This window comes from Eleutherodactylus coqui, chromosome 9 (assembly GCF_035609145.1).
Source record: "Eleutherodactylus coqui strain aEleCoq1 chromosome 9, aEleCoq1.hap1, whole genome shotgun sequence".
Taxonomy (NCBI): domain Eukaryota; kingdom Metazoa; phylum Chordata; class Amphibia; order Anura; family Eleutherodactylidae; genus Eleutherodactylus; species Eleutherodactylus coqui.
In genome coordinates this window covers 55,471,897-55,498,425 of record NC_089845.1, presented here as the reverse complement: position 1 = coordinate 55,498,425, position 26,529 = coordinate 55,471,897, and the positions used below count along the sequence as shown (strand labels likewise).

General features: G+C 43.4%; 1 protein-coding gene across 1 annotated transcript in view; it reads right to left on the bottom strand.

Annotated features, from left to right (window-relative positions):
• CDKAL1 (CDK5 regulatory subunit associated protein 1 like 1) overlaps positions 1 to 26,529 on the bottom strand; it is a 596,376-nt gene that overhangs the window by 27,783 nt on the left and 542,064 nt on the right. Inside the window, exons 13-14 of the mRNA XM_066579425.1 lie at positions 25,143 to 25,226; positions 20,725 to 20,889 (exon numbers count right to left, since the gene is read on the bottom strand). Of these exons, the coding sequence (XP_066435522.1) occupies positions 20,725 to 20,889; positions 25,143 to 25,226 (249 nt within the window). The remainder of the gene's footprint in view (positions 1 to 20,724; positions 20,890 to 25,142; positions 25,227 to 26,529) is intronic.

The following is a 26,529-nucleotide window of genomic DNA, read 5'->3' as shown; positions in this document are numbered from 1 at the left end:
AGGGCTTGTAAAGAACATCCCGGGCGCCTTATATTGTAGCTGATTAACTGGTTGGCAGCTCTAGGGTCTGATCTTACTTTGTGGCATCAAATTCCGAAACCCTCATATCTGCAGGAACTCGCCTGATCAGAATACACGCCCAATAGCAACAGGAATTTGAGGTGAATAATTATTTTCAATGGCAGGTCAAAGCATACTTTACCAAAGTACTAATTGTACTTGTGACACTAGACAAATACAAAATCAATTTTAGCCAATTCAGCAGTAATTGGGCTAATCAGCAGCACATGTGAAAAAGACTTGGGTATACTAATAGATCATAGACTGAACATGAGTCAACAATGTGATGCAGCAGCCAAAAGGCAAACACAATTTTGGGATGTATTAAGAGAAGCATAGAGTATAGATCACGTGAGGTAATTATCCCCCTCTACTCTTCCTTAGTCAGACCTCATCTGGAATACTGTGTCCAGTTCTGGGCACCCCACTTTAAAAAATACATAGACAAGTTGGAGCAGGTTCAGAGAAGAGTTACCAAGATGGTGAGCGGTCTGCAAATCATGTTCTATGAAGAACGGTTAAAGGATCTGGGAATGTTTAGCTTGCAAAAAAGAAGACTGAAAGGAGACTTAATAGCTGTCTACAAATATCTGAAGGGCTGTCACAGTGCAGAGGGATCAGCCCTATTCGCATTTGTACAAGGAAAGACTAGAAGTAATGGGTTGAAACTGAAAGGGAGGAGAAACAAATTAGATATTAGAAAAAACTTTCTGACGGTGAGGGTGATCAATGAGTGGAACAGGTTACCATGGGAGGTGGTGAGTTCTCCTTCAATGGAAGTCTTCAAAGGCTGGACAGACATCTGTTTGGGATGATTTAGTGAATCCTGCAATGAGCAGGGGGTTGGACCCGATGACCCTGGAGGGCCCTTTCAACTCTACCATTCTATGATTCTAGTAATAAAAGGGTAAGCTCAGCTAGTCTTTTGCATTTCTCTGTTATGAGTGTAGCTCAACAAACAAAATCTATGGAAGGAACCTTACCAGAACCCTAGATAAGACGAAGTGTGGCAACCATATGCATTAGAAACCCCATGCTCATTCGTGGTGGACGCTGGCTGTACAATTTGGCCACTGCAGGCGGGCCGGGTTTTGGCTGTATGCAGCTCTCATGGCTTGAAAATCTGGCTCCATGAACTGCCATGGACCCCACGTAGTTGCCAATAGTCAGCAAATATGGTCAAAATGAGTCTTTATAGCAGTCTAAAATCTTAGGAACATAGCCATTCAATTGGTATTTCCATCTTGCAGCCTTATCCTGTCCGGACGCTCTCGCCTTGCAGGCCACAGCACCCAGGCTCCTTAGAAGTGAATGAGTGCCTGGCTGTCTCCATAAGACTCGCCCATCCCTAGGAGCTTGTATGTGTGGTGAAAGCAGCAGCATGGGGTAAGGACCCCGGGCTGGTAATACCCCTTTAAGATTTAAAATCTGTCCAAACTGACCCACCAGCCTTGTTGAATGCACAAGGATCTTGCGATAAATCTAGTAATCTGTCATTGCTGAAAATCGCAACAATTTTTCACAATTGCTGAACCAAATTTCTTTTAATCTGACTAACATTCGAATAGTTAATTTTTTAGTACAAGGCTACATTATTATAAGTTTGCTGCATCACTGCCCGTATAACTTACACATTCCTTGTTTGTCATTAGTTCCGGTCAAATTCTTAAATATATCTTGAGGTAGTTAGTGTCTATGATGTACCGTCAGAACCATTTAAAGGGATCTAATCACCTAGATTTTAAGTGATTAAAACTAGAGTTGAGTGAACATGCTCGTTCGAGTATGCATACTCGATGGTGCTCGTTACTTGAGCGACTACCACGCCGAGTTCGACCCCTCCCAGTTTTGACCCCTCACCGCATTACCACTTCCTGCTGTGACATGCCAGCGTCCGCATGTCCACAGCAGTATGTGGCTTGCGAGAGAGAGAGGAAAAAAAAAAAAAGCTCGGCGACGGCCGGGTCAAATACAAAAATGCTCCGGTCTCCCATTGACTTCAATGGGGTTCGTTACTTGAATAGAGCTCTCGAATATTACGAAAAGCTCGGCTCGAATAACGAGGACCCGAGCATTTTGGTACTCGCTGAATTCTAATTAAAACCAAATACCGTAGTTACACATGATTAGAGTTGAGCGAACATGTTCTCCAAGCTTGATGCTCGTTTGAGTATTAGCATATTCGATGGTGCTAGTTACTCGGGCGAGTACCACGCCGGATTTGACCCCTCTCCGCATTACCACTTCCTGCTGTGACGTGCCAGCGTCCGTAGGTCCACAGCAGTATGTGGCTTGGAGGGAGGGAGGGAGGGAGGGAGAGAGGGAGGGAGAGGGGGAGAGAGAGAGGGAGAGGGGGAGAGAAAGAGGGAGAGGGGGAGAGAAAGAGGGAGAGGGGGAGAGAAAGAGGGAGAGGGGGAGAGAAAGAGGGAGAAAGAAAAAGAGAAAGAGAGAGAGGGAGAGAATAAAAAAAAAAGCTTGGTGCCGGCCGGGTCAAATACAAAAATGTTTGGGTCTCCTATTAACTTCAATGGGGTTCGTTACTTGAATAGAGCTCTCAAATATTACGAAAAGCCCGACTCGAATAACGCGGACCCGAGCATTTTGGTACTCGCTCATCTCTATACATGATCCATTATTCTAATCCATTTTTTTCATTTTCTGATTCTAGATATTTCATTATATTTTCTGTATATAACTATGCGGGTGGCCGACCTACCTGAGCTGCATTTAACAGCATTTACAGATGCTTTACACCAGCAAACATGGACCATTCACACAATGACACAACCTGACCCCCTGACTTCTATGGGAGAGTATTCTATGCATGCTCTGTGACCTGTGTGGAGGTAAATCCGCAGCATTTCTGCAAAAGAGAGACAAAATCTGCATTATCGGTGCGGATTTTGACTCAGAATCAATGGGGCTTCTGCTGCTGCGTTTTCCGTTTTGAAAATCCTGCGTGTACACATAGGATAGATATATGGTTATAATGCTCTAGCATTATGGAGTTTGACTAAACTAATCTATATTCAATATCAAAGTCTAGCATTAATGAAGATGAGACGTAATGGTAATATCAGACTCCTCCTGTTCTAATAGTTTGTTTCTGATCCTCTGACAATGTAAAGCTCTTCACACATGGCTGTAATAAGAAATATACAGAGCTGACCGCAAAGCGACCACTGAAGAGGAAAAGCATTGAAACACAGTGCATAAGGGGTCTAAAGCGCAACTCCAAAGGGGCGCTTCTCAAAGTGAATACTGTATATTTTCCAGTCTAGGAATTTGTGCACAATTTAACCCCTTAGTGACTGCTAATATGCCCATTTACAGTCGTCGCCAATGGACTTTAAATCCACACGTACAACTTTTCAAGGCAGTAGTTTGGTTGGCTACTGACAGCCAGGCTCCTGCTCTAACCACCAGAAAAGAAGAAACTTCAGATTCTGGCATTTTAAGTCCTTACATGCCACAATCAATAGCAACTGCAGCATACAAACAGATGAGCGGAGGAGAGAGCTCCTTTTGTCCCTCAGCAGCATCCTGTAATGCAATTGCGACGTGCAAATGGGCTCCCATGGCAGGCGGAAGCCCTTACAAAGGCCTCCGTGTCTGTTATGCAACTCAGCCTATTAGATCCCACCTGCTGGGGAGTCTTATAAGCTGCTGTCATAGGCTTAGTAGAATGCACTACATAAGTAAAGAAGTGTACCATCCTAGCAATAGAACGATCACATCTTCAAGTTCTCCTGAGGGACTAAAAATAGTGTAAAAAAGTTTGCATAAAGTTTAATTTAAAAAAATCCTGTTTAAAATACAGATTTTTCCTCACAAAACCCATTTAAAATGCAGTACATAATAGGCATCACCGCATTTGTCACAACCAGACAATGAAAGTATCTTATCTTGAATGCCATAGAAATGCAATAAAGAACAATCCAAATGTCCCGTGCATCTCAAACTGGTACTAATAAAACCTCGCATACCTCCGTTACCAGAAAAATAACAATGATATAAAGTGTAAATAAGCCCCTCCATTCTCCTTAATGACCCTTTTACACACAACGATGATCACTCAAAATTTGCTAAAAAGCCATCTTTTGAGCTATAATCGTTGCATGTAAATGTGTCCATCTTTCACTTTTCTGCCAAACGATGATTCTATGTTCTGCATAAAATCCACTGTTTGGCAGAAGAGCTGATAGCAGGGACTTTACAACATGGGGAGCGCTGATAACACTGTGTCAGCTTTCAGCCCCGCGTCAGAACAAAGGGAATGTATTCAGAGAACAGATCACACACAGTTCTCTGAATATAGCTCCCTGCGGCTCACACACATTAATAAGCTACTAATTGGCATTAGTACCAATTAGTAGTTTATGCAAAATGATTGCTCAAAAGCCATCTTTTGAGCGATCATCTTTGTGTGTAAAATGGCCTTAAGTCTCCTGGCTCCAAATGTCTGCTTAGTTAGAATTAGCTTGAGGACGCCACATTGTTTGATCGCTTACCTGTTAATAAAGTCATTCATCACTTTATTTATACAGAATGGTGAATGCAGTGTAAAACAAAAATCAACAATACCAGAATTTCTGGGGAGGATTTCCATCTGCCCCCCACCAAAAACAATGTAATAAAAGTTCTATAAACACATTATATGTACCAGAGTGGTGCCAATAAAAAATACAACTGGACCCACACAAAAACAAGCCTTTTTGCAGCTATATCAACAAGTCATGACTCTGGGAAAAACTTTTGTAGGATTCATTATTCAAAGAGTAATGCCCAGGGGTGAGTCTCTCATGAGAAGACAAAAAAACCCTGAAAGTAAAAGGGTCTAACCTAACAAAACAGAATAAAACCTCCAATCAGTAGGTAAACTTATATGTGTGTTGTTCCATTACATGGACGAATGTTGCAAGAAGGTACTAACCTTCAGTAAAGTCAGGATTACAAGGGGTTTTGCTAGAAGTTTGAATGTAGGCCAAGGAAAGAGGCTGCTTATTGAGAGTCATACATAACATATTGAGAAGACACTGCAGCCAGGGAACCCATCTATCTGTCCCTGACCTGACAGAATTTGACCTCTCTTTTTCGGTGTATATACAGTCATTTTTTAAGGGGTAATTTGGGATTAAACTATTTTATCCAGGTTTAATATCTCAGGGATATTTTTCTAGGTCCACAAAAAAAGGCAAACTTTTCAAGGACCACCCACAGATATTGCCATTCTACTAACTCAAAGGCCTTGGCAGCAGACTGATCCACCAGTGTCGTATAACATTTGGTGAGAAAAAGGCGCCTCAAGTGGACTTGCCTGGCATAATGCCATTCTGGTCTGCTGGATAATATGAAAAATTAGAGAGCTGAGACTAAAAGATTTTGTCAGAATCATGAAATCTATAATACCTTGTCCCATGTAGGCAGGACTAATATCAGGCTAAGGGTAAGCGGGCTGGAGATCAGGCAGAGGATAAACCGGATTCTGACAAGTTGGGTGACAGTGCAAGGATCAGGCAAAGCATTCATTGGCCAAGCCTAAGCCAATCAGCAGTAAGCTGGATTTTTTCCACTGTCTACCAGATCATTAGCATACAGTTACTGGTTTGCAAAATAGAAGGTCGAGTGGCTTTGTATGGGGGAGATACGTGGTGGCTGTGATAACTAAGGGGAAGGTACATGCGGATCTGTGATGAGAATGGAATGAGACACTATATGGAGGCTGTAATGGGGGGACAAAGAAGACAGTACATGAGGGATGTGATTGATGGGGGGGAGACAACTGTATATGGAGGACGTGATAACTGGGTGGAGATGACGGAATATGGAGGATACAGTAATATATGAACTCTCATGGTGAGACAGCACGCACACGCAGTCTGGGAAATAGATCAGCATTCCTTCCTAGGCAGTGAATGCTACGTCACTAGTGACATAACCTACACTGAGCTACCAGAAAAAGAAAGCAGAGAATGGATGCATCATAACAAGAGGAGAAGGATCCGCCCAGCTTGCCGGCAGAGAGGAGAAGATGCAGCAAGAAGACTGCCCGAGGAGGAATAGGTAAGTATTGATTTTTTTATTTTAATGATAAAACCCCTTCAACCTAGTGGAATGAGAGAGGGGAAAGTGGGTGTAAGGTGCAACACTCCAAAACTTCAGAAGCAAAATTGAAGGAAAATAGTGCTTTTGTTAAGATAAAAATCAAAAGCAAGCAAAAAAACGTTTCGAGGCAAAACCCTCTTCCTCAGTTTAGATAGGAAATATCATTAGAACAGTGCATAAAATGCAAAAAGAGTATATACGGGGGATATGGAGAATAGCCAACAAAATCCAGGGGGGGGGGGGGGGAGTAAATAAATTATATATATATATGAAAATAGTTTCATTACAACATACAGTAGGTATGGCATATATCTGTAAATGGCAATGAGAGGTTTACACTATGATCATCACAGTTAACACTTCATGCGCTGTTCTAAATGCGCTGTCTGTACCAAGGTATATCTGTAGAATACAAATATTAGGTAAAAACCCTCAACACGGCACAGATTATATTAAAAACAATTCATCTTTGAAACATTTATATTACATACTCCCTCAAGATTTCAAATGTTTCATTAACAGGGAGATGAAAGCAGAAGAAATCTGGCTTTCAAATGTGTGCACACCCAGGTTAATGTAGCCTCTCACTTCAATAGTTCTGGAAATGAAGTCTCCATGCGAAGGAAAACATCTCAGCGTTGGCTATTTTAAGGGTCAGAGCTTCTGAGATGACTTCATACGGCACATAAAACAGAATTTTCTGCTGACCTCTTTTGTCTTGAAGAGGGGAGCTTTTTATCCCACTTGAGAAGGTATCTCATTAAAACAAGTGATCAATCTTTTTTTTCCAGGTTATGCCGTCTACTGCAAATGGTACGGATGGATCAAAGGACAGTATGAATGAAAACCAAGGGGACAAAATTAAAGTATGGTACAATCAGATGCAGTAAAAAGAAAAAAAAAAACTAATAAAAAGATAGCCAACGGAGACAAAAAGGTAGCGGGCATGAAAAGGAGCAGAGGTTGGTAGTGGGATAAGTATTCTGGAGCCCACCACAAGAGCAAGCCAAGGAATAAGGGGATTTCAAACCTTTAATTCAACCAGGAAAATATAGCTGTTTGTCTGGCTGCTAGGCTGAGCATATATGATTATCATGCTACTATCAGCAACTGTTGGGAAGCTAAACCTCCGATAGGACTCGTGAGTCCAGGCATGCTCATTGCCTTCTTCCTCTGGTCAGCTTTACTACTGAGCATGTGCAGATAGCACAGATATATCTTAACTGAAAGCCTTGAAGGAGCAGCATAAGGATACTTAGTCTAAGGGCTCATGTCCACGGGCTAAATGTGATTTAAAATCCGCAGCGGATCTCCCGTGCGCGGATCCGCACCCCATAGGGATGCATTGACCACCCGCGGGTACATAAATACCCGCGGATCGTCAATAAAAGTGATTTAAAAAAAAATGGAGCATGAAAAAATCTGGACCATGCTCCATTTTCATGCGGGTCTCCCGCGGGGACGGCTCCCGCGGGCTTCTATTGAAGCCTATGGAAGCCGTCCGGATCCGCGGGAGACCTAAAATAGGAATTAAAAGCATTTACTCACCCGCAGCGGGCCGCGAAGCTCTGCTCTTCCTCACGGCCGCATCTCCCTTGCTTCGGCTCGGCGGATGTGCCCGGCGCATGCGCGCGGCACGTCGACGACGTGCCGGCGACGTGCCGCCGGCGTCAGGAATTCATCCGCCGGCCGAAAATGTAGATCCGGCCGTGAGGAACAGCTGACCTTCGCCGCCCGCTACGGATAGGTAAATGCTTTTAAATTTCTATTTTCAGCGCTCATGTCCGCGGGGCAGGAGGGACCCGCTGCAGATTCTACATGTAGAATCTGCAGCGGATCTGATTTTCCCCGTGGACATGAAAATCAAATCTGCTCCGGATTTGTAACGCGGATTTGGGCCGCGGATGCAGTGCGGATGAGCTTAAAATAGTATTTTATTGTATTTTATTGCATGCGGATGACACGCGGATGCGTTTTTTTTCACGCGTGTATGCACGCGGATGGCATTTTTGCATCTGCGCGTGAAAAAAAAGCTGCATTCAAAGTCCTGTAACTTTTTTATTTTTCTAAATACGTAGCTCTATGTGGGCTTATTTTTTGCGAAATGAGCTGTAGTTTTTATTGGTACCATTTAGGGGAATGTACGGCTTTTTTGATCACTTTTATAGCATTTTTTGGGAGGCAAAATGCTAAAAATTAGCATTTTGCCTCTGTTTTTTAGCGTGTTTTTTTACGCTTTTTGTCGTACAAAATAAAAAGCGTGTTCAACTTTTTGTACACGTCGTTACGGACGTGTCAATACCCAATATGTGGGGTTTTAATTTTTTTTCCCTTTTTTTATGCTAATATTAGAAAAAGCATAAAAAAGGTGTTTTTTTACATTTTTTTTACATTTTTCTTTTCTTTTCTTTTACACTATTCGAGTCCCTCTGAGGGACTTGCAGCACTATGCCTATGATCGCTGTCATAAGGCATGGCAGAGCTACTGCTCTCCCATGCCTTATCGCCTATACAGCGATTATAGGCACAGGCAATACAGGACGCCAGTGTCTGGCGTCCTGTTGCCATGGCGACAGGCCGGGCTCTCGCGATGACATCGCGAGAGCCGGCCGGAGACACCGAGGGAGCGCGATCTCTCTGTCAACTCTTTCCCTGTCGCGATCTACTTAGATCGTGGCAGGGAAGGGGTTAACAGCGGGGGGGGGGGGGGGGGGCATGCCCCCCCCCCCCCGCTGTTGCAGCGGGACGCCGGCCGTGACTGACAGCCGGCTCCCGCTGCAGGATAGCGCGGGATCTTATGTGATCTCGCACTATCCCCAGGACGTACCGGTATGGCCTGTTGCGGTAAGTACCATGCTCCGAGGACGTACCGGTACGTCCTGGAGCGGGAAGGGGTTAAATCCGCAGCGGATCTCATGCACCCGATAAATTAGTATTTACAATCCGCAGCGGATCTCCCACACCCATAGAGGTCTATGGGGGCCATCCGGAGCGTGATCCGCACTAAAATGGAGCATGGCACGTTTTTTTTCATGCTCCAGATTTTTAAAATTCCTTTTTATTGACCATCCGCGGGTATTTATCTACCCGCGGGTGGTCAATGCATCCCTATGGGGTGCGGATCCGCGCGCGGGAGATCCGCTGCGGATTTTAAATTTCATTTTGCCCGTGGACATGAGCCCTAAGGCTAGACGCACATGGACTGATAAAAAGTTGTGCATTAGAAACTTGGGTGCAACTTTTTATGAGTCTACGTGCATGTATCGGAAAACACACGCACATCCTGTCCATGTGTAGTCCGACGTACGGGACACCACACGTTGCCATGTACAATTTACGCCTGAGAATTGGATAAAAATAGGACATGCTGCAATTTTTGTTTTTACTCAGATTATTAATCCGGATAAAAAGCACCCATGAGTATACACTAGAGATGAGCGAGCATACTCGCTAAGGGCAATTACTCGATCGAGCACTGCCCTTAGCGAGTATCTCCCCGCTCGGAAGAAAAGGTTCGGCTGTCGGCGGCAGGCAAGGAGTGGTGGGGGGAAGCGGGGAGGAACGGAGGGGAGATCTCTCTCTCCCCCCCCCCCCCCTCACTGCCGCAACTCACCTCTCACCCGCACTGGCAGCCGAACCTTTTCTTTCGAGCGGGCAGGTACTGGCTAGGGACAATGCTCGATCGAGAAATTGTCTTTAGCGAGTATGCTCACTCATCTCTAGTATACACCCATTCAGATGAGTGGGTGCTATTCCTTATTTTTCAGTCCAGAAATCGGACGAAGAACACATCTGTGTGCATGTACCCTAAGAAAGGCAATAATTAACTTTCTATTACCATTTCCACATCCTAGTTATCAATGTTTTGATAAATAAGGGCTTAGATGAATAGACACTCTGTAAAAAAAAAATAAGAAGCAGCAGCACCCAGAGGGAGTTGATGTTTTGCTGCAAAATTCGGCATGCAGTTCCATCTCAGGCAGATATGCAAATTATTAGAGTCGTGGTGTGATTAGATGAACGGTCTTGCCACCTGGTGCCCTAAAAGTGGTTCATCTCATGGTCTATATAAAAGGCTCTCGGAGGCTACTGGACTAATGGACTTATTTTTCCACTTCTGTAGAGCTTGTTGACCACTAGACGCCTCTACGACTAAATGAAAGAGATTTCGCCCAGCTAATAGAGTTTGAGAGGGGCACGTTATTGGAACGCGAGCAGTTTGCTGGTTGTATCGACGAATTGCCCGACCAAACTGCTATAAGGTGTTGAGACCAGTGGATGTGTGAGGGCACGCACACCTTCAACAGTCCACAAGCAGTTCAGAGCGTTTCATTGTCCGCCATACAGAAAATAAGTGCACCATTGTTACAGCTCCTGTGTCTGTCTGAACCATTTCCAGGCACTTGGCTGAAGTACATTTGGTCTCAGGGCTAATTTCTGCTGCATTTCCGGTGGGGGAAATTCGCGGCGTTATTCCACAGCTATTGAAGCTAATAGCTTTCTGCCTTTCAATGCTCACGTGAAAGACATTGCAGTATGTTCTACCTTCCGCGGAATACGCACATTTGGCTTCCATTGTAGTCAATGAAAGCCGTCTGTCCCACGATACTTCCGTTGTGAGTACAGCGGAAGTATCGCCGGAACACACGTCACTGCATGCACGCCGGATTGGACTCTTGCGGTGGATCCAGAGAGGTGAGTATGGGGTCTTTGTGGGGCGCCGTGTCGTACACTGCTGCGATATTCTGATGGCCTCACAGTGTCCATTACATGTACTGCCTTTGACACTATCGCCTCCGTTTGCAGTGGTGTCCTGAATGATGACACTGGATGCCACAGACTGGAACTAGGTTATCTTCAGTGACGAATCCAGGTTTAGTTTCGGAACGGACGACAGCCATGTTTGTGTCTGGAGACCTCGGGGTGAGCGCCTCGATCCTGCTTTTGCTGTGGAACTGCACCCTGCCTCCATTGCTGGTGTCATGGTGTGGTGACCATCACATACGACAGTTGGTCACCCCTAGTAGTGGTACGAGGGACAATCACACCTCAGTATATGGTTAGGATTTATACAGTTATAGGTTTTACAACTTACAAAAAAAAAAAAAACCTTTAAGAAGTTTTTGCATTTTTTGGCCAGATTCACTAAGACCTTTAGCTACCATTACAATTGCTCAGCACCACACAATCACATCAAGAGGAAGCCCTGAGTGTCACAGGGAACACGCTCCCTCTTTCACACCATAGCTGGGATTCAAGTCACCTTCACTCTGAATTCCCCTTCTGACATTGGGATGTCTGTGTACCTCTAATCTCGGGAAGAGGTTATCCAACAAACTTTTGTTATTTCCTGGCTTTCTACTGAACCATTGGACGAGTAGTGTGTTAAACATGGCATGGCGCATGCAACGCATAAAGCCGAAAATAGGAAGTATCTGTACTGCACACATGTAGAACGAATACTACACGCAGAAGTATGCAGAGACTGGACAGAGGGAAGCAAAGACATCTGTGTATGTATGACCACTGATCGCAATACCTGCCAGTGGATGCTTCTCCTGGAAAGAGATTTCTGGACCAGATTTTGGACATGGGCCACTGGTAAGCAGATGACTTTTGAAGGACGTATTGACTTAATAGAAATAAATAAGAAACTCTTAACCCTTCAAAGCACATTTAATTAACTAGGTTTATATTAGTGAGAAAATCGCTAACATCCTATACTATCGGAAAACAAACAATTCATCTTGCGATCACATCTGTATTATTTGCTTACAGTATCTCTGATGGCATGCAAATTGCAACGTTACTCCCACTGTTAAAATACTGGAACCCTGATGAAGGTCATTAAAAAGACAATGGAATCCATTAGGATCGGTCGGAAACCAAATTCAGCTAAGTCGCCATGATTCTGCTATCCACAGAGGCTATGAGACCAATGAGAATAGAGCCTTGCATCTAACATTCATTTCAGACCTTCTTGTGTCATATATTCAAATGGTAACAATTTAGATACAGGCTAACTAGAAAATATAATGGATCCAACAGTAATGGGGGTCCAGGAAAGATGGTCAGCCACCGCAACGGGAATATTTCCAAACAGTGGTCACCCGCTTGACATAACATTAGCAGACATCAAACAGCCGAACACTCAATGGGTTAAGCTGCCTGTAAGTGTAAAGACCTTGTTGAGTGTTTTATTTCTTCCTCGGTGAAGCACGATAGAAGACGGTGCCAAGACACCTCCAAGTATACGACTTTAGCTTTCCTTTTAACATTTTGTCTCAAAATTACCCGAGCCATTGAATGTATTTAATAGTGGCTGGGGAATTTCTGGCCTGGCAGTGGGAAACATTGGAAAACCATTAGGCTGACTCTGCTGGCTAACGCTTCAGCACTCTTCGCAAATCTATTTACTGAACTAAATGCTCTGCGGCGTAAATATGTACATAAACTTGTTTCCCGAAATGCAAACCTGCCTGATGAAAGGGAATTCCCACATTTTATCACTTTTTTTTTTTACTCGTAAGCCTGATTTCCCTTTAATTTAGGAGTGTGGCCAGGGCCTCTCACCTGGAACCCTGTACCATATGTTATATTTAGCAAGAGTCTTCCACCAACTTCAAGCCAAGATTACTGCTGTTCCCCATTGGCACAGAAATAGATCGGAGAATTAGATTTCACGGAGAGGGCCCATCATTTATATATTATATTGGAAAAGGACAGTCCAGGGTTAGAAATAGAAACAGATTTTTTTCCAGAAAGTGTTCCAGTGCCCAGTGGGGATAAGTTCAATTACCGGCCTATGGAAAAGAGTGGTGCTAATTTGTTGGATAAGACAGACCCCTGTTATCAAATCAGAAAACCCCTTTAACCCTTTCCAATCCACTGTCTGACCTCTGAAGACATTATGATTTAAGGCTGTACAGCTCTGATGTTGGAAGACGTCCGTCGGGGTTCTCTTACTGTATATTGCCAGTCTCTCTGCTGTTGGAGCCTATCCAACGTGTCACCTCATGCAGTACTGGCCTTAGCCAGCAGATAGCACCATTGTAAAATGGCAGAAAAAGAGTAAGTCCCCTAGGAAAACCAGGATACAAATTGGATTGGAAAGGGTTAAGGCTATTTTGCATGTAGCAGATTTGCTGTGGATGTTCTGCATCATATTTTGGTGCAGATCCACAACAGATTTCACCCTTTCAAATGGCGGGGCAAATTTTCTGCTACGGATCCTGAATGAAGTTTAGAGGAAGCTGGAACATTCTTATTAAGGATGAAGAATGGTCTGTGTGGGTGGTGGGACTTCCGAGTCAGCCACAGCGCTCAGAGGTTACTAATAAGCTTCTGTGAGTAAGACAAATATTCCCTGTGACTCATAAGGTTATTTTAGGTCCCCCTTTTCAGTTACTGTATACATCAAGCGAATGGGACAATGACAGCAGTGTGAGGAAAGCCTAATACAGTTTAAAATCGGGATTCACTATGGAAGCTGTGGGGTCATTATAAAGATGGCTGAGCAGTTAACCAATGAGGGAAGAATAAGGTGAAGGTTTGCTAGCAGTGGGTGCAGAGCTTCCAAGGACGAGGCTTCATGTCCTCGAGAGAGGCCAACAATGTTAATAAGCAGCAGCACTAACATCTTCAATGAGCTGTACAAGGTCTATTCCCACACGGTTTTACAGCGACGCTTCAGATCCTCACTGGAGCCATTTACAAGGAAAACAGATCCATTCGCACTAACACATGGTCAAAATTCTCTTTTATGTAGAACATGTAGTTTATTACGATAGAACCATAAGCAGAGAGGACTCAGCACAAACATAGGCCGAGCTCACATGAGTGTGCCATCCTGTGCGCCCCGTGCAAGAGTCGTGCTCGCATCACATACGCAATAACACTGCGTACTTGCCACCAATCGCCATCTATTATCTTGGCATGTATGCATGCGTAATATAGAATGCGCAATTTTTCTTGCACAAGTTTTTCACACAATTCATGTGAGCGGTAACATGGCAGCCTGTGGCAGATTGGCACAGCCTACGACACAAGCAAACCCAGCACCCATAATACGCTGTGACCGCATGCTCATGTGACCCTGCCCCTAGGGCTTATGAACACAGTAGGGCCCCATGCACGGCACCTTTCAGGCTCTGTAGGGCTTCCCGTAATCTCCCATAGATGAATACGGCACAGGATGGGAGAATGCTACAAATATATTTATGTTGAATTTGTATATAATAACCAACAGCAAAAACCTCAGTGTGCCTCCGTATAAAAGGTAAGCTACAGGGAGGTAAGGTAGAGGGCTCACGCACTTCCACTATGACGGCACTATGCAGGATGCCTTACATGTATATGGCCGTATTTCACTGTACTGTACTGTGAAGAATGTTGGCCCTCTTTAAATAAATTTGCACTTTTTACAAAAACTTCCTAAACCTTGTCAAAAAATGTGTAACTCTGTCGAAAAACATCCAGCGAGTTACGGGAGCTGTAAGAAAGATGCCGCTGTCCCCTGGGTGACCTCAATGTGCGGCATACCCCTCCCGTAATATGCAGTCCATATATATGTATTCAGCAGGCATATTGCTCATTTCATCTAAGGTCTTCCCTTTTACTGTCTGCCAAAGCCTATAAAAGTAGAGCAGCCGTGACATTTACAGCCATAAATGTAATGTTATCTGGAGCTCCCCCCTCCGCTATTGTTAACATTTGTTTACCATGTATTGTAAAAGAAGGGGAAAATACTCCAAAAACAATCTCCAGATTACATGGCTGAGCGCTCCGGCTCCCTTCCATATGCTAAAGTCAGGGCTGCAGTTCTCGTCGCCCCAAACATTCCAGTATAGCAAGGGCATAAAATGATGCTTCGAAATGTGATACACATTTTCATTTCACACTTCATCGGCTTTTATAACCAGGCCCCCGATGAAATGTAAGACCGGGCCTGGAAGCGCGCCACGTCTACTGAGGTAAACGCTGACGATCACAGCTTTACTATGTATTTTAATTAATTATTGAACTAAGGACATTACTGATTGCTGTTAAAAGAGGTGTGGAGGGCACGTTGTTAGAGCTCCGTCTATGAGATAATTACTATACTCCGCCTTGCACACCGTACAGTCGGCCATTTTTTTAGCCAATGCTATAGTTCCTTAAATACACTTTTCAAAAGAAACAATGAAAAATTAAATTGATTCAGAAAAAAAAGACCCTACGGACAACATATTCCAAAATCTCAGCTTGTGTAGGCGATGTGCACTGTAGTAGACAATATAGGTTTACCCCGCTTCCCATAGGGATTGTCACTCAAGACTCCGTGCTAGATAACATCTGAATAACTAAGGGCTCTTTGAGACAGAAAGATTACCATTCAAAAAAAAATCATTCGAATGAGCAAAAGTGAATGAATTATTCAGTCTAGATACAGCCAGCAACAATCGATAATTCTTCACTTTTCATTCATCGTTCATTTTACGAAGGCAGAAAAATCACCGTTGGCTCGTTCACAAATCGTTCGGTTTAAATACCGATCATTCAGTTGTTCTCATTCACTTATACAGGTTATGTGAATGACTTCTTGTTTGAATGAGCCAACGATGTATCTGCCTTTATAAATAGGCTGCCAAACTGAATGAGGGAACTCTGACATTGTTTACTCGTTCAAGTGATTTATGGTTTGATGAAACGGACCCTATATTATGTACACCTTCAAATCGAATTTCTCGAGTTTAGAGAAATCCTACTGTTGAGTGTCTACAGCACCTACACAAGCACTGTGTCTCCATGGTAACAGACTACATTGTGTAGCTTGATCTTGCAGTCTTCTAGGTTTTCATCTATCCTCTACTTCTTACTAACCTACAGAAGAGTAATAGAAAAACAATCACAGCATGATGGAAAACGTCTTCATAATAATGTTGCTGTTCTATTCGGCAACTTACTTTGCCAAAATGCCAGGAAATGTAGGAAATAAAACGGCGACATTATTATCAAGACATCTCTCACGATACCGGGATCTTTTCATGTGTGAACGCTGGGAGTTTAGTGCCCGGTGATCAGTTGTAAAGCAGGGAATTGTTCAGGTGTTAACCTCTACATTACAGCTTTTGCAAAGCTACAGCAGGTTTGCCAGGGAGATACAGGAAGAGTTATATATGACTGCAGTATCAGCATACGCAAGGTTTGTATATAGTCCGCTACTTTGGAGAGACAAAAGTTTGTATAAGAGTATGCCTCAAAACATATTTAGTCTACTTGCGCAATGCCTCATCAAGTTGGAGTACTTAGCTGGGCTACAAGGGATCCCACACAATATTAATTCCTGTTTTATGACTTTTGGCATATGAGCATATTAGAGCTGCTCATGTTTGTCAGACAGACGATCCTCTCCATTGGTGGCTTGCCAAGGGTGTCCAGAGCCCGGTCGCCTTGTGTGCCCTCACTCATCCACTGGTCCCAACACCTCCTAGCAGTCTGGTCTGAACAGCCCAGATGGAGGGTAATTCGTCAATGTGAGGATCCAGCTTCTCACATGTCAATCTTGCGCCCCTCTCAGACTCTGGTAACGGGGTGACATCTCTTCTCGGTGCCGTAGAGGCGCCTAGTGGTCAACAAGCTCTACAAGCAGAAGAAGAGGTCACTACACACAAGGAGCCTCCGAGAGCCGCATTATAGGCCAAGGGGGGAACCACTTATAGGGCCTCAGGTGACAAGACCATCCATCTAAATCACACCACAAGTCTAATCATTTATTGTTTGCATATCTGCCTAAGATTTAACGGCATGCTGAATTTTACAGCAAAATGACAACTTATTTTTGGGTACATAGACTATATCGTAAAACTTTTTTTTTAATGATCGCAGGGAAAGAAAACGCATCAATTCTGCCATAGATTTTTTGTTGTTTTTATTAAATGTTAATTATGCAGCATAAATGATACACTACACTTTTTTCTGCGGGCCGGTACGGTTACAACGATACAAAAAAAAAACTGGTTTTTTTTTAAAAGTTTTTTCCACTTTTCTGCAATAAAAACCCTTTTTTTGGAAAATTTATTTTTTTCTAAATCGCTGAATTCAAAGTCCTATAACTTTTTTATTTGTCTATGTACAGAGCTCTATGAGGGCTTATTTTTTGCGAGACGAGCTGTAGTTTTTATCGGTACCATTTTGGGGTACATACGTTTCTTTTGATCACTTTTATTGTGTTTTTTGGGAGGCAAAATGCTAAAAATTTGCACTTTGCCTCAGTTTTTTAGCGTTTTTTTTTTTTTGCAGTGTTCAATTTACTGTACATGTCTTTACGGACATGACGATACCAAATATGTGAGATTTTTTTAAAGCTAATATGAGAAAAACCTTAAAAAAGTATTTTTTTTAACATTTTTATTTTTGGTATATTATTTTGATCTTTTTTTTTTTTTTTTTTCTTTACACAATTTTTGTCTCTCTGAGGGACTTTCACTGAAGCACCGTGGATCGCTACAATAAGGCACTGCAGGACATCTCTCCTGCAATGCCTTATGGCTTATTCCAGTGATCCCAGGCACTGGCAATACAGCACACCGGTATCTGGCGTCCTGTTGCCACGGCAACGAGCTGGGCTCTCTGCGATAACATCGCGAGAGCCGGCTGAAGTCACAGAGTCCCATGATGTACACTTACGTCATATGGAGGGAAGGGGTTAAAGAAACATCTTTTTTATCTTGAGAAAATCCCCTCCAAGTTGTTGTCTGCATGTTTCTTCCAAGCTCCAAGTCACGACTCTGACAACGCTCAGTGACCTGAAGTTAAGAAAAAGTGTTCATCTTCCCCACAGCAACCAATCATAAAGCAGATTTCATTTGCAAGAGTAGAATACAAATGAAAGCTGCTCATTGATTGGTTGCTATAAGCAAAACAGATCGTCTTTCTTTTCGAGACTTATCATAAAACGGTCCCATTAACTGGAAGTCTGAAGAAAAGTGCAGAATACCTAACCTGGATGGGACAAGCTACATAACTTACAGCAGAGGTCAGTGATATTGTGATGCCCCCTTCCCCAACACACATAAAAAAAATTTAAAAACCTGAGAACTTCTTTAACTAAAAACATGCAGCATCCATAGCTGTCAATGTGCAGACCTACTGTCCAACACTCCACAATCAACACAAAGGTTCATATTATGACACTGACTCTCAGAGGCTCCTGACATATCCGACTTCTTCCCCAGCCTGAGAGCCCATTTCTCTAAAGGAGCTCTCATGACGCACTTCCTTCCAACAGGTCAAGGTTATAGGTGGATGGGTGGAGTGGGAGTCTGACGACCTCTCTTTTCAACTCCAGGACCTATTTCTGGGTTTTAAACCCAAAGAAGCAGAAGGAGATGTCTCCGTCTCATGGTACTAACCTAACCGGTCATCTTCATGACATTTTAGTGGTCTACCAATTCCACTCCAGCAGCTACCCTGCTACATTATATCAGATAGCCGCAATGGATATCATCCATTACCCGTAGGCTCCAATGTGAACATACCCAAGATTGTATAGAATGGCTATTATGACAAATTGTATAACTTAATGCAATTCAAGAAAAATAAAACCTGGAAACATCTGTACGAACATATAATTCATTTTTCACACATTCAGTAATATCTTTATTTGCAGAAATTAAAGAGTTTTCCAGCTTCTTTGTGTTTAGCCTTTTAATCAGTTGTCAAAAGAAAAAGTTTACCCAAAATGCTTTGCACCTCGCTCTACAAATTATAAATAGCTATTTTTTTTTCCTTGTTTATTCTCTAGTTTAATTTATTCTATGGCAATCAAGAAGATACCAAAGGTAAACACTCTGCTACGCTTTAGAGGCGCCGGTGCTGAGTAGAGCAGTTTCAGGATGGGTACAAACTCATTAACACATTTATAGACGCGGTAACAAACATCCGAACCCTCTCCGCTCACCTTTAAAAATATTAAATAAAAAGGAAATCTCAACGCTATTCACACTCCAGGCATGAAAAGTAAACCAGCATTCATAGTGTCTCCTCCAGGGAAAACATCAGCATTGTTAACAGAAGTATATATGGTATTCTGTATGTATATATCACTAGAAAGCAGCTGCTGCCGAGACTGGATACCGCCAAGAGTCTTCTAAGCACCCTTCAAGTGATGCAAATTTAGGAGGAAGCTCTGAACATAACCAAGTTTACTGGGAAGCAGCCAGACATTCCTCTTGTTAAGATGCTTTTCCAGGAGCACAGAAGTAGCACAAGGTTTAATTTGAAATTGGAACCTGAAGCTATAGATTACAGTCCATGTTTTATCCGTACATAATCTAGATGCTGGAGCCGTGACACAAGAGAGTGGGTGGAAAGTTTTGAAAGATTCTTCAAGTTAGGTAAAAATTGTTACACCTGACAGGTAAAAAGATACAAAGTAGTACAGGTTCTTCTGCTTTTCACAAAACTGGTCTTTGACTGCACAGCAGGTTCGCTTTTCCTGAGGCCTAACATATATCAATTTGTAGCAATTTGAAGAAGCAACCTGCAGAATGTTCAATGGCATGCAGCAAGGTAAAGTGAGCCTATAGGAGCAGGAGATATATATATATATATAACAGGTACACTATGTTGACAAAAGTATTGGAACTAGAGATGAGCGAATATACTCGTTTCGAGTAATTACTCGATCGAGCACCGCGATTTTTGAGCACTTCCGTACTCGGGTGAAAAGATTCGGGGGGCGGCGTGGCGGGTAGCAGCGGGGAACAGAGGGGAGCTCTCTCCCCCCCCCACTCTCCGCTGCAGCCCCCCACTCACCCACGGCGCCCCCCGAATCTTTTCACCCAAGTACGGAAGTACTCGAAAATCGCGGGGCGAAAAAGGTGCGTGTCCGAGTAGGTTCGCTCATCTCTAATTGGAACACATAGAAAGTGATTAAATTCGATTTTATTCACATTTTCCAATACAGGGCTGGGCCACCTCTGGCCTCAATGACTGCAGCAACCCTTCTAGGCAAGCCTTCAACCAAATTGTGATAGTTGTGTAGAGGGATTTGCCTCTATTCCTCGTGGAGAGCAGATAGTTATGTGGGGGATAGTGGTCGTGCACGGATTTTCTGCTCCTTAAAACAAGCCTCAATACTGCGTGCTGTATGACATGGTGCTCAGTCATGTTGGTAGAGACATGGGGCTGTACTAAAGTATTGTCACAGGGTAGGTAATGTTACATTGTCCAGAATGCAAATGAGGGTGATGGAACAATACCTCTGCAGTGCCACCTATTGGAAGGCAGCATTTCTACAAATCAATGACTCTTTATACAAGCCTTGTAACAATGAATGGGAATTGAAAGCCAAGCCAAAATCCATACACAGACAGCTGTCTCTAGGCGTTTGCCACTCATCACCTTCTAAGATAGCGTTCCTGACCCACATCACAGGCATCTCACTAGCCAAGCCAGAAAGCTACTGCACACTGATGAGGGGCAAACACCCCGAAACAGCTGTTTTTTATTAGGATTAATCACATGTACGAAATGTTATGCCAATAAATGTTTATAATATTGGGTAAGCGCACTGACCTCAGGCAGACCAGAAACTTTGCCTTTTTCTAATGGTTTTGTAATGGATGGAGTATAAACCTCGGAATCGGACAACGGCGTTCCCTTCATGTAATGCTTTCCTGCTTCAAAAATTTCAACTTCAACCATTTTCCCCATGAACGCCTGGTCTTTTGGGACAAGTACCTTGAGTAAAAACATAGTACATATGAGAAAAGGAAAATAATTGCATTTATTACAGATATTGAGAGGAGGCGGGTGTTTATTCTTAAATATTAGCAATGTTAATGACAAGTGAGAATAAAAGGGACTGTTTTATACGGATTCCCCTAGGCCCGATACAATATCTCTAAAGGCCCTTTTATATGGGCCAATCATTGTGAGCAAACGTTCGTTGGCCGTGTAAACAGAGTAGCAATAATAGACAAGTGTTGGTTTAGCGATTGACTTGTTTGTGCTGCTGCAAAAACCATTGTTGTTCGCAGTATACTACTTATTGCAATAAAACTGTGTGGAGGAAACAAATATTCATCCCCCATACTGTCTGCATCGGTTGATGTAAAAGGCAATTGAAACAGGCGCCAATCTCCTTGAGCAGCGCTCGCGAGCAGTTCATATCGAGCCGAGTAAAACAAGCTGAACTGTTCACTTAACTCACCTTGCCCTGTAATGTAGATACGTCTAATAGGACAGTCAGACAAAACCGTGCAAGTTTAAAGGAGATGTCCCGAGGCAGCAAGTGGGTCTATACACTTCTGTATGGCCATAATAATGCACTTTGTAATGTACATTGTGCATTAATTATGAGCCATACAGAAGTTATAAAAAGTTTTATACTTACCTGCTCCGTTGCTGGCGTCCTCGTCTCCATGGTGCCGACTAATTTTCGCCCTCCGATGGCCAAATTAGCCGCGCTTGCGCAGTCCGGGTCTTCTCCTCTTCTCTATGGGGCTCCGTGTAGCTCCGTGTAGCTCCGCCCCGTCACGTGCCGATTCCAGCCAATCAGGAGGCTGGAATCGGCAATGGACCGCACAGAAGCCCTGCGGTCCATGAAGACAGAGGATCCCGGCGGCCATCTTCAGCAGGTGAGTATGAAGACGCCGGACCGCCGGGATTCAGGTAAGCGCTGTGCGGGTGGTTTTTTTAACCCCTGCATCGGGGTTGTCTTGCGCCGAACGGGGGGGGGGGGTTTAAAAAAAAAAAAAACCGTTTCGGCGCGGGACATCTCCTTTAAGGCTGCCTGTCCACGGGCGGGTTTTCATTGCGTTCCCCGCAGCGATAATCCGGCCGCGGGGAACGCAGTGAAAGCTTTCCATAGCGTTGCTATGGAGAGTGCTTCCCCCCTGTCCACGAGCAGAGAATCATTCTGATTCGCAATGATTCTCCGCTCGCGGCTGGCAAATCGAAATGCTGCGATTTGATGCAATTCTCCGCGGTCCACCTATCTGTCAGATAGGCAGACCGGTGGAGATCTGTCTGCCGGTTCCTGCTACAGCGGCGGAGATTCGCCGCAGGATACCCCAACGCCCGTGGACAGGCAGCCTTAGGATGGTTCCACACAGCGGCTTTTAGAAGCAACATTGCTATTCTCCAATTGTGTTCTGCACTAAAGGTTTCCAGGAGTGTATGTAATACAACATTTAATAGATGTAATTAAAACTGCATTTCAAATTACTATTGTCTTATGAAAAGAAGACAGTGAAAATCAGTGTAATTAGGGTTTAATTTAGAACTCTTCAATACGCAGTACAGATAAGTAGAAGTGTTCTTAACGAGGCTAAGAAATGAAGCAAACGTGTACAAAAAGGATACATCTAAAATATACAATACTTCTGTCACCGTATCTTCCATACATTGGGTATATATGCTGTACATGTGCCAGGCAGTGAAAAATGCCTGCGATATAAGCTTAGAAAAAAAAAACTATATGAATCTGCAAACAGAACAAAAAGGTCACAGGAAATGAGATGAGCGAACGTACTCGGTAAGGGTGATTTCGCAATCGAGCACTGCGATTTTCGAGTACTTCACTACTCGGGTGAAAAGTACTCGGGTGCGCTGTGGGGCGGGGGGTTGCAGAGAGCAGTGGGGGGTAGCAGCGGGGAACAGGGGGGAGCCCTCTCTCTCTCCCTCTCCCCCCACTCCCCTTTGCAACCCCCCGCTCACCCACAGCGCACCCGAGTAGTGAAGTACTCGAAAATTGCGGTGCTCGATTGCTAAATCGCCCTTACCGAGTACGTTCGCTCATCTCTAGAAATGACCAACTTCTGACTTTAATATACTTCTGCTCTGGCCAAAAAACTGGAAGAAACAAGTCTCATCCAAAAAGGGCTTCTTTTGCGGCAATCGTGTAATTGTTCTTGTAGATATGACACCTATTAATAGCTAACAAAAAAGCTTTTTTTTGCAAGTTTTTAAACCAACTTAGGCCTCTCTGACACGAGCGTACGCTCACCGCATATAACATGCGCAGCTTTTGCACACATAATACGCAGCACCAAACTCCCACAGACTTTAATTTTCTATGGCAAATGGGAGTATAAACCTCAGAATCGGATAATGGCGTTCCCTTCATGTAATGCTTTCCTGCTTCAAAAATGTCTACTTCAACCATCTTCTCCATGAACACCTTGTCTGTGGTTAGAAAGTTGTACTCCCAAATTCTTCTATGACGTTGGGATTTGAAGTTGCCCTTTAATATAATAACCTTCATATGTTCTATGTCGTGTCCGTGACTAGATTAATGCTCGGCCGGAAGTAATCCTGTCTTTCCCTCTCCAATTGAGTGGTGATGAGATCTCATCCTGGCTTTCAGTTTCTGTCCCGTTTCTCTAACATAAAGCCCCCAACAGGACATTTACTGCACAGGATCAGGTACACAACATCAGACATAGAACATGGGAATGTCCTCGGGATCTTGTAGTCCTGCTGTGTGTTGGGGATCAGTATCCTGTCCGCGGTCCGTACATGTGAGCAGGTCTTACAGCTGCCCACATTACAGGGATAAGTTCTTTTTTGTGTGTCAGAGGGTAATGCACTCCTGATTATAAAGGTCCTCAAAGTTAGAAACTGCCTGTAACATAAGAGGGGAGGTTCCTGGAAAACGGAGTAGGGTATGCTGAACTTTCCTTGCGGTTTTCCTAAGTGCAGATTGTAGGTCACTACTAGGAGGTAACGTGATCGTTCTCTTCCTTCTCTGTGTATCGAAATAGTTGACTTATGGGTATCCTGGTGGTTCTGGTGTTCTGTTCATCACTTGAGGTGGGATGGTAGCCCTGATGTAAAAATGTCTATTTCAGATGCTATAAATGTTTACCCCTATCTGTAGGGCTAAAGCAAAACCTTGGTTGTATCTGATGGCCTGGCTGTAGACGATGGACTTTTTAATGTGTTTGGGTGTGGAAACTGTTCCAACTGAGGTATGAGAGCCGATCATTGGGTTTTCGGTACAGGGATGTATGTACTGAGTTGTTTATGATTTGGATGGCGTGGTTTTCTATATATAAGTAGCTCAATGTTAGGTTTATGGTGGGGTTGAATGCATTGAATCTCTCATGGAATTCTATTAGTTCTTGTTTGGAGTGAATAAAATGGTACCCAACTATATTTCTTTTCAGGCAATCACTAATAGTTGTGAGTAATTGATATAAAGGGTGTATGAAATGCTACCTCATACTTTTTTCATCTTTAACCCTTTCCAATCCAATTTTGGATTCAGGGTTTCCTAAAAGGCTTTCTCTTTTTGCTGTTATACAACGGTGCCATCTGCTGGCTAAAGCCAGTGTGTGTGCGCCAGACAGGATCCGACAGTGGAGTGGCTTGCAATAGACGGTAAGAATACCCTGTCGGACGTCTTCTGACATTGGAGCTGTACAAGCTTCAATCAGAATGTAAAAAGACGTCAGACAGTGGATTGGAAAGGGTTAATAGGAGGCACACCACTCCGAGGAGGTTGGCTCTTCAAGTGCTGCTGTATTTTATATTGCCGTGTTCACCACTTTAGAGGCTAGTCCAATGATACTGTGAGATGCAAACTATACTAGAAGTGCACTGGTGATGGCAACATCATCTAACCAACCACAAATATTTAAAGAGAGCAGTGCCAACATTTAAAGTGATCTCCTATTATTGATCTCAATGGGGCTGACAGAGAGGGTCTGTTATATCTGGTTGCCCCATTGAAATTAACAGAGTAGGCGGTGCACATGTCAACTCCATCCTTTGTATAGGGAACAACTTTCAATGTTGGCACGATCCCTTTAATTGTACCTTGTTCCTTTCTTTTTACTTTTAGGAGGAAACAATTATGGTTTGTGATGAGATAAAACTAGAAGATAACGCTTGAGGTTTCAGCACGTTGGATGCATAAGTTGTGATTACGGATATATTGTCATCATTTGCTACAGCAGCTTCCAAGCTGTATATATTGTATTGCTTACCTGTTCATAACAACGATTGTGGGCCACATAGTATTGAAGGTCAAAAGATTCCTCAGTTACTAAAACTTGTTGCCTTTGACCAATCTGTAAAAACAGAAATTAACTTGATGAGGAGAGAGTTTATGATAAGCACTACTGTCAATGTACAACGGTTCAAGCCACATAAAACACATATTGCCGTATTCTCAATGATCGAAATGATACATGGAAGGTGGCACAATGTCTACTCATCTACCTGTATAGTGATGAAATCCTGATACAAAAAGCAATCTTTACTGCGCTCTATAGTGATAGTGTGTGATGTAACTCTCATAGAAGAATGCAAAGATGGCACCTAGGGCAGGCGTTAGGTGGAGGCGAACTGGGCAGCTGTCAAGGGCCCTTATCCCCAAGTGCTCCAAGGCATAGGGGTCATGAAATAAAAAACTGTTTACTCACCTCTCGCTTCTCCGGTTAGTCTGATCCTCGCTGCTTCAGTCTCCACTTTACTCCTGGCAGCCAGGCCCATGACCAATTCCCGGACTCAGAGATGGTAGGGCTTAGGCCAGGGATTGAAGGGAGACTGGATCAGCGTGGACCAGACCAGCAAGAAAGGGAAAGGTGATAAGCAGTTCTTTTAAAATTATATTTCATAAATGAAGCCAATATTACTGACTGGGGACATAACAGGGGTATTGTTAAAGAGACTAGTCAGAATAAAGGAGACACAATTAATAGGGGAGGGTATTACTAAATAGTAGGTGCATTGAGGCTGGCAGTAGAATAGAGGGGGTATTATCCAAGACTGGTTGAAAAAGGGAGGCACTGGTCTTTGTATAGTGGTTTTTTCTCCAGTAACAGAAAGATAAGCATCTGGATGCTGCTATGATTATGCGGAGAGTAAACCCAAATATATGTTTCATCAGGAAATGAAACAGGACAATGATGTCATGACACCAGGGCCATGTGACTGCTGCAGCCAATCACCCGGTATCGGTGATCTAAGCGCTTTGCACCCAGAAGTGAAGACCATTGGAGACCGGATGCCAGCAAAACAGCAGCGGCGGGAGAGCGGGGAAAGTGAATATATATATATATATTTTTAATTTTTAATTTTAGCACAAGCTTTTTCAAAGAGTAAATGCTCCCAGAAAACCCCTTTTGTGATAGACATGATGATTATTTTGTATAAAATGTCTATCGATTTGTATAACGTAAATGTATTTTGCTGTTGTAATGACTTTTAGCTCTGAGGAGTTTAAAGGACACACACACAATCTAATCATGGTATTTGCTAGACAATGGATGTATGATGTTAATGTTAGCTAAGTACATAGGAATTACACAAGAAGCCTCTAAGAGTTAAGGGCCATAGTGTTGTGTATATCCTGTGTTCAATACTGAGTGT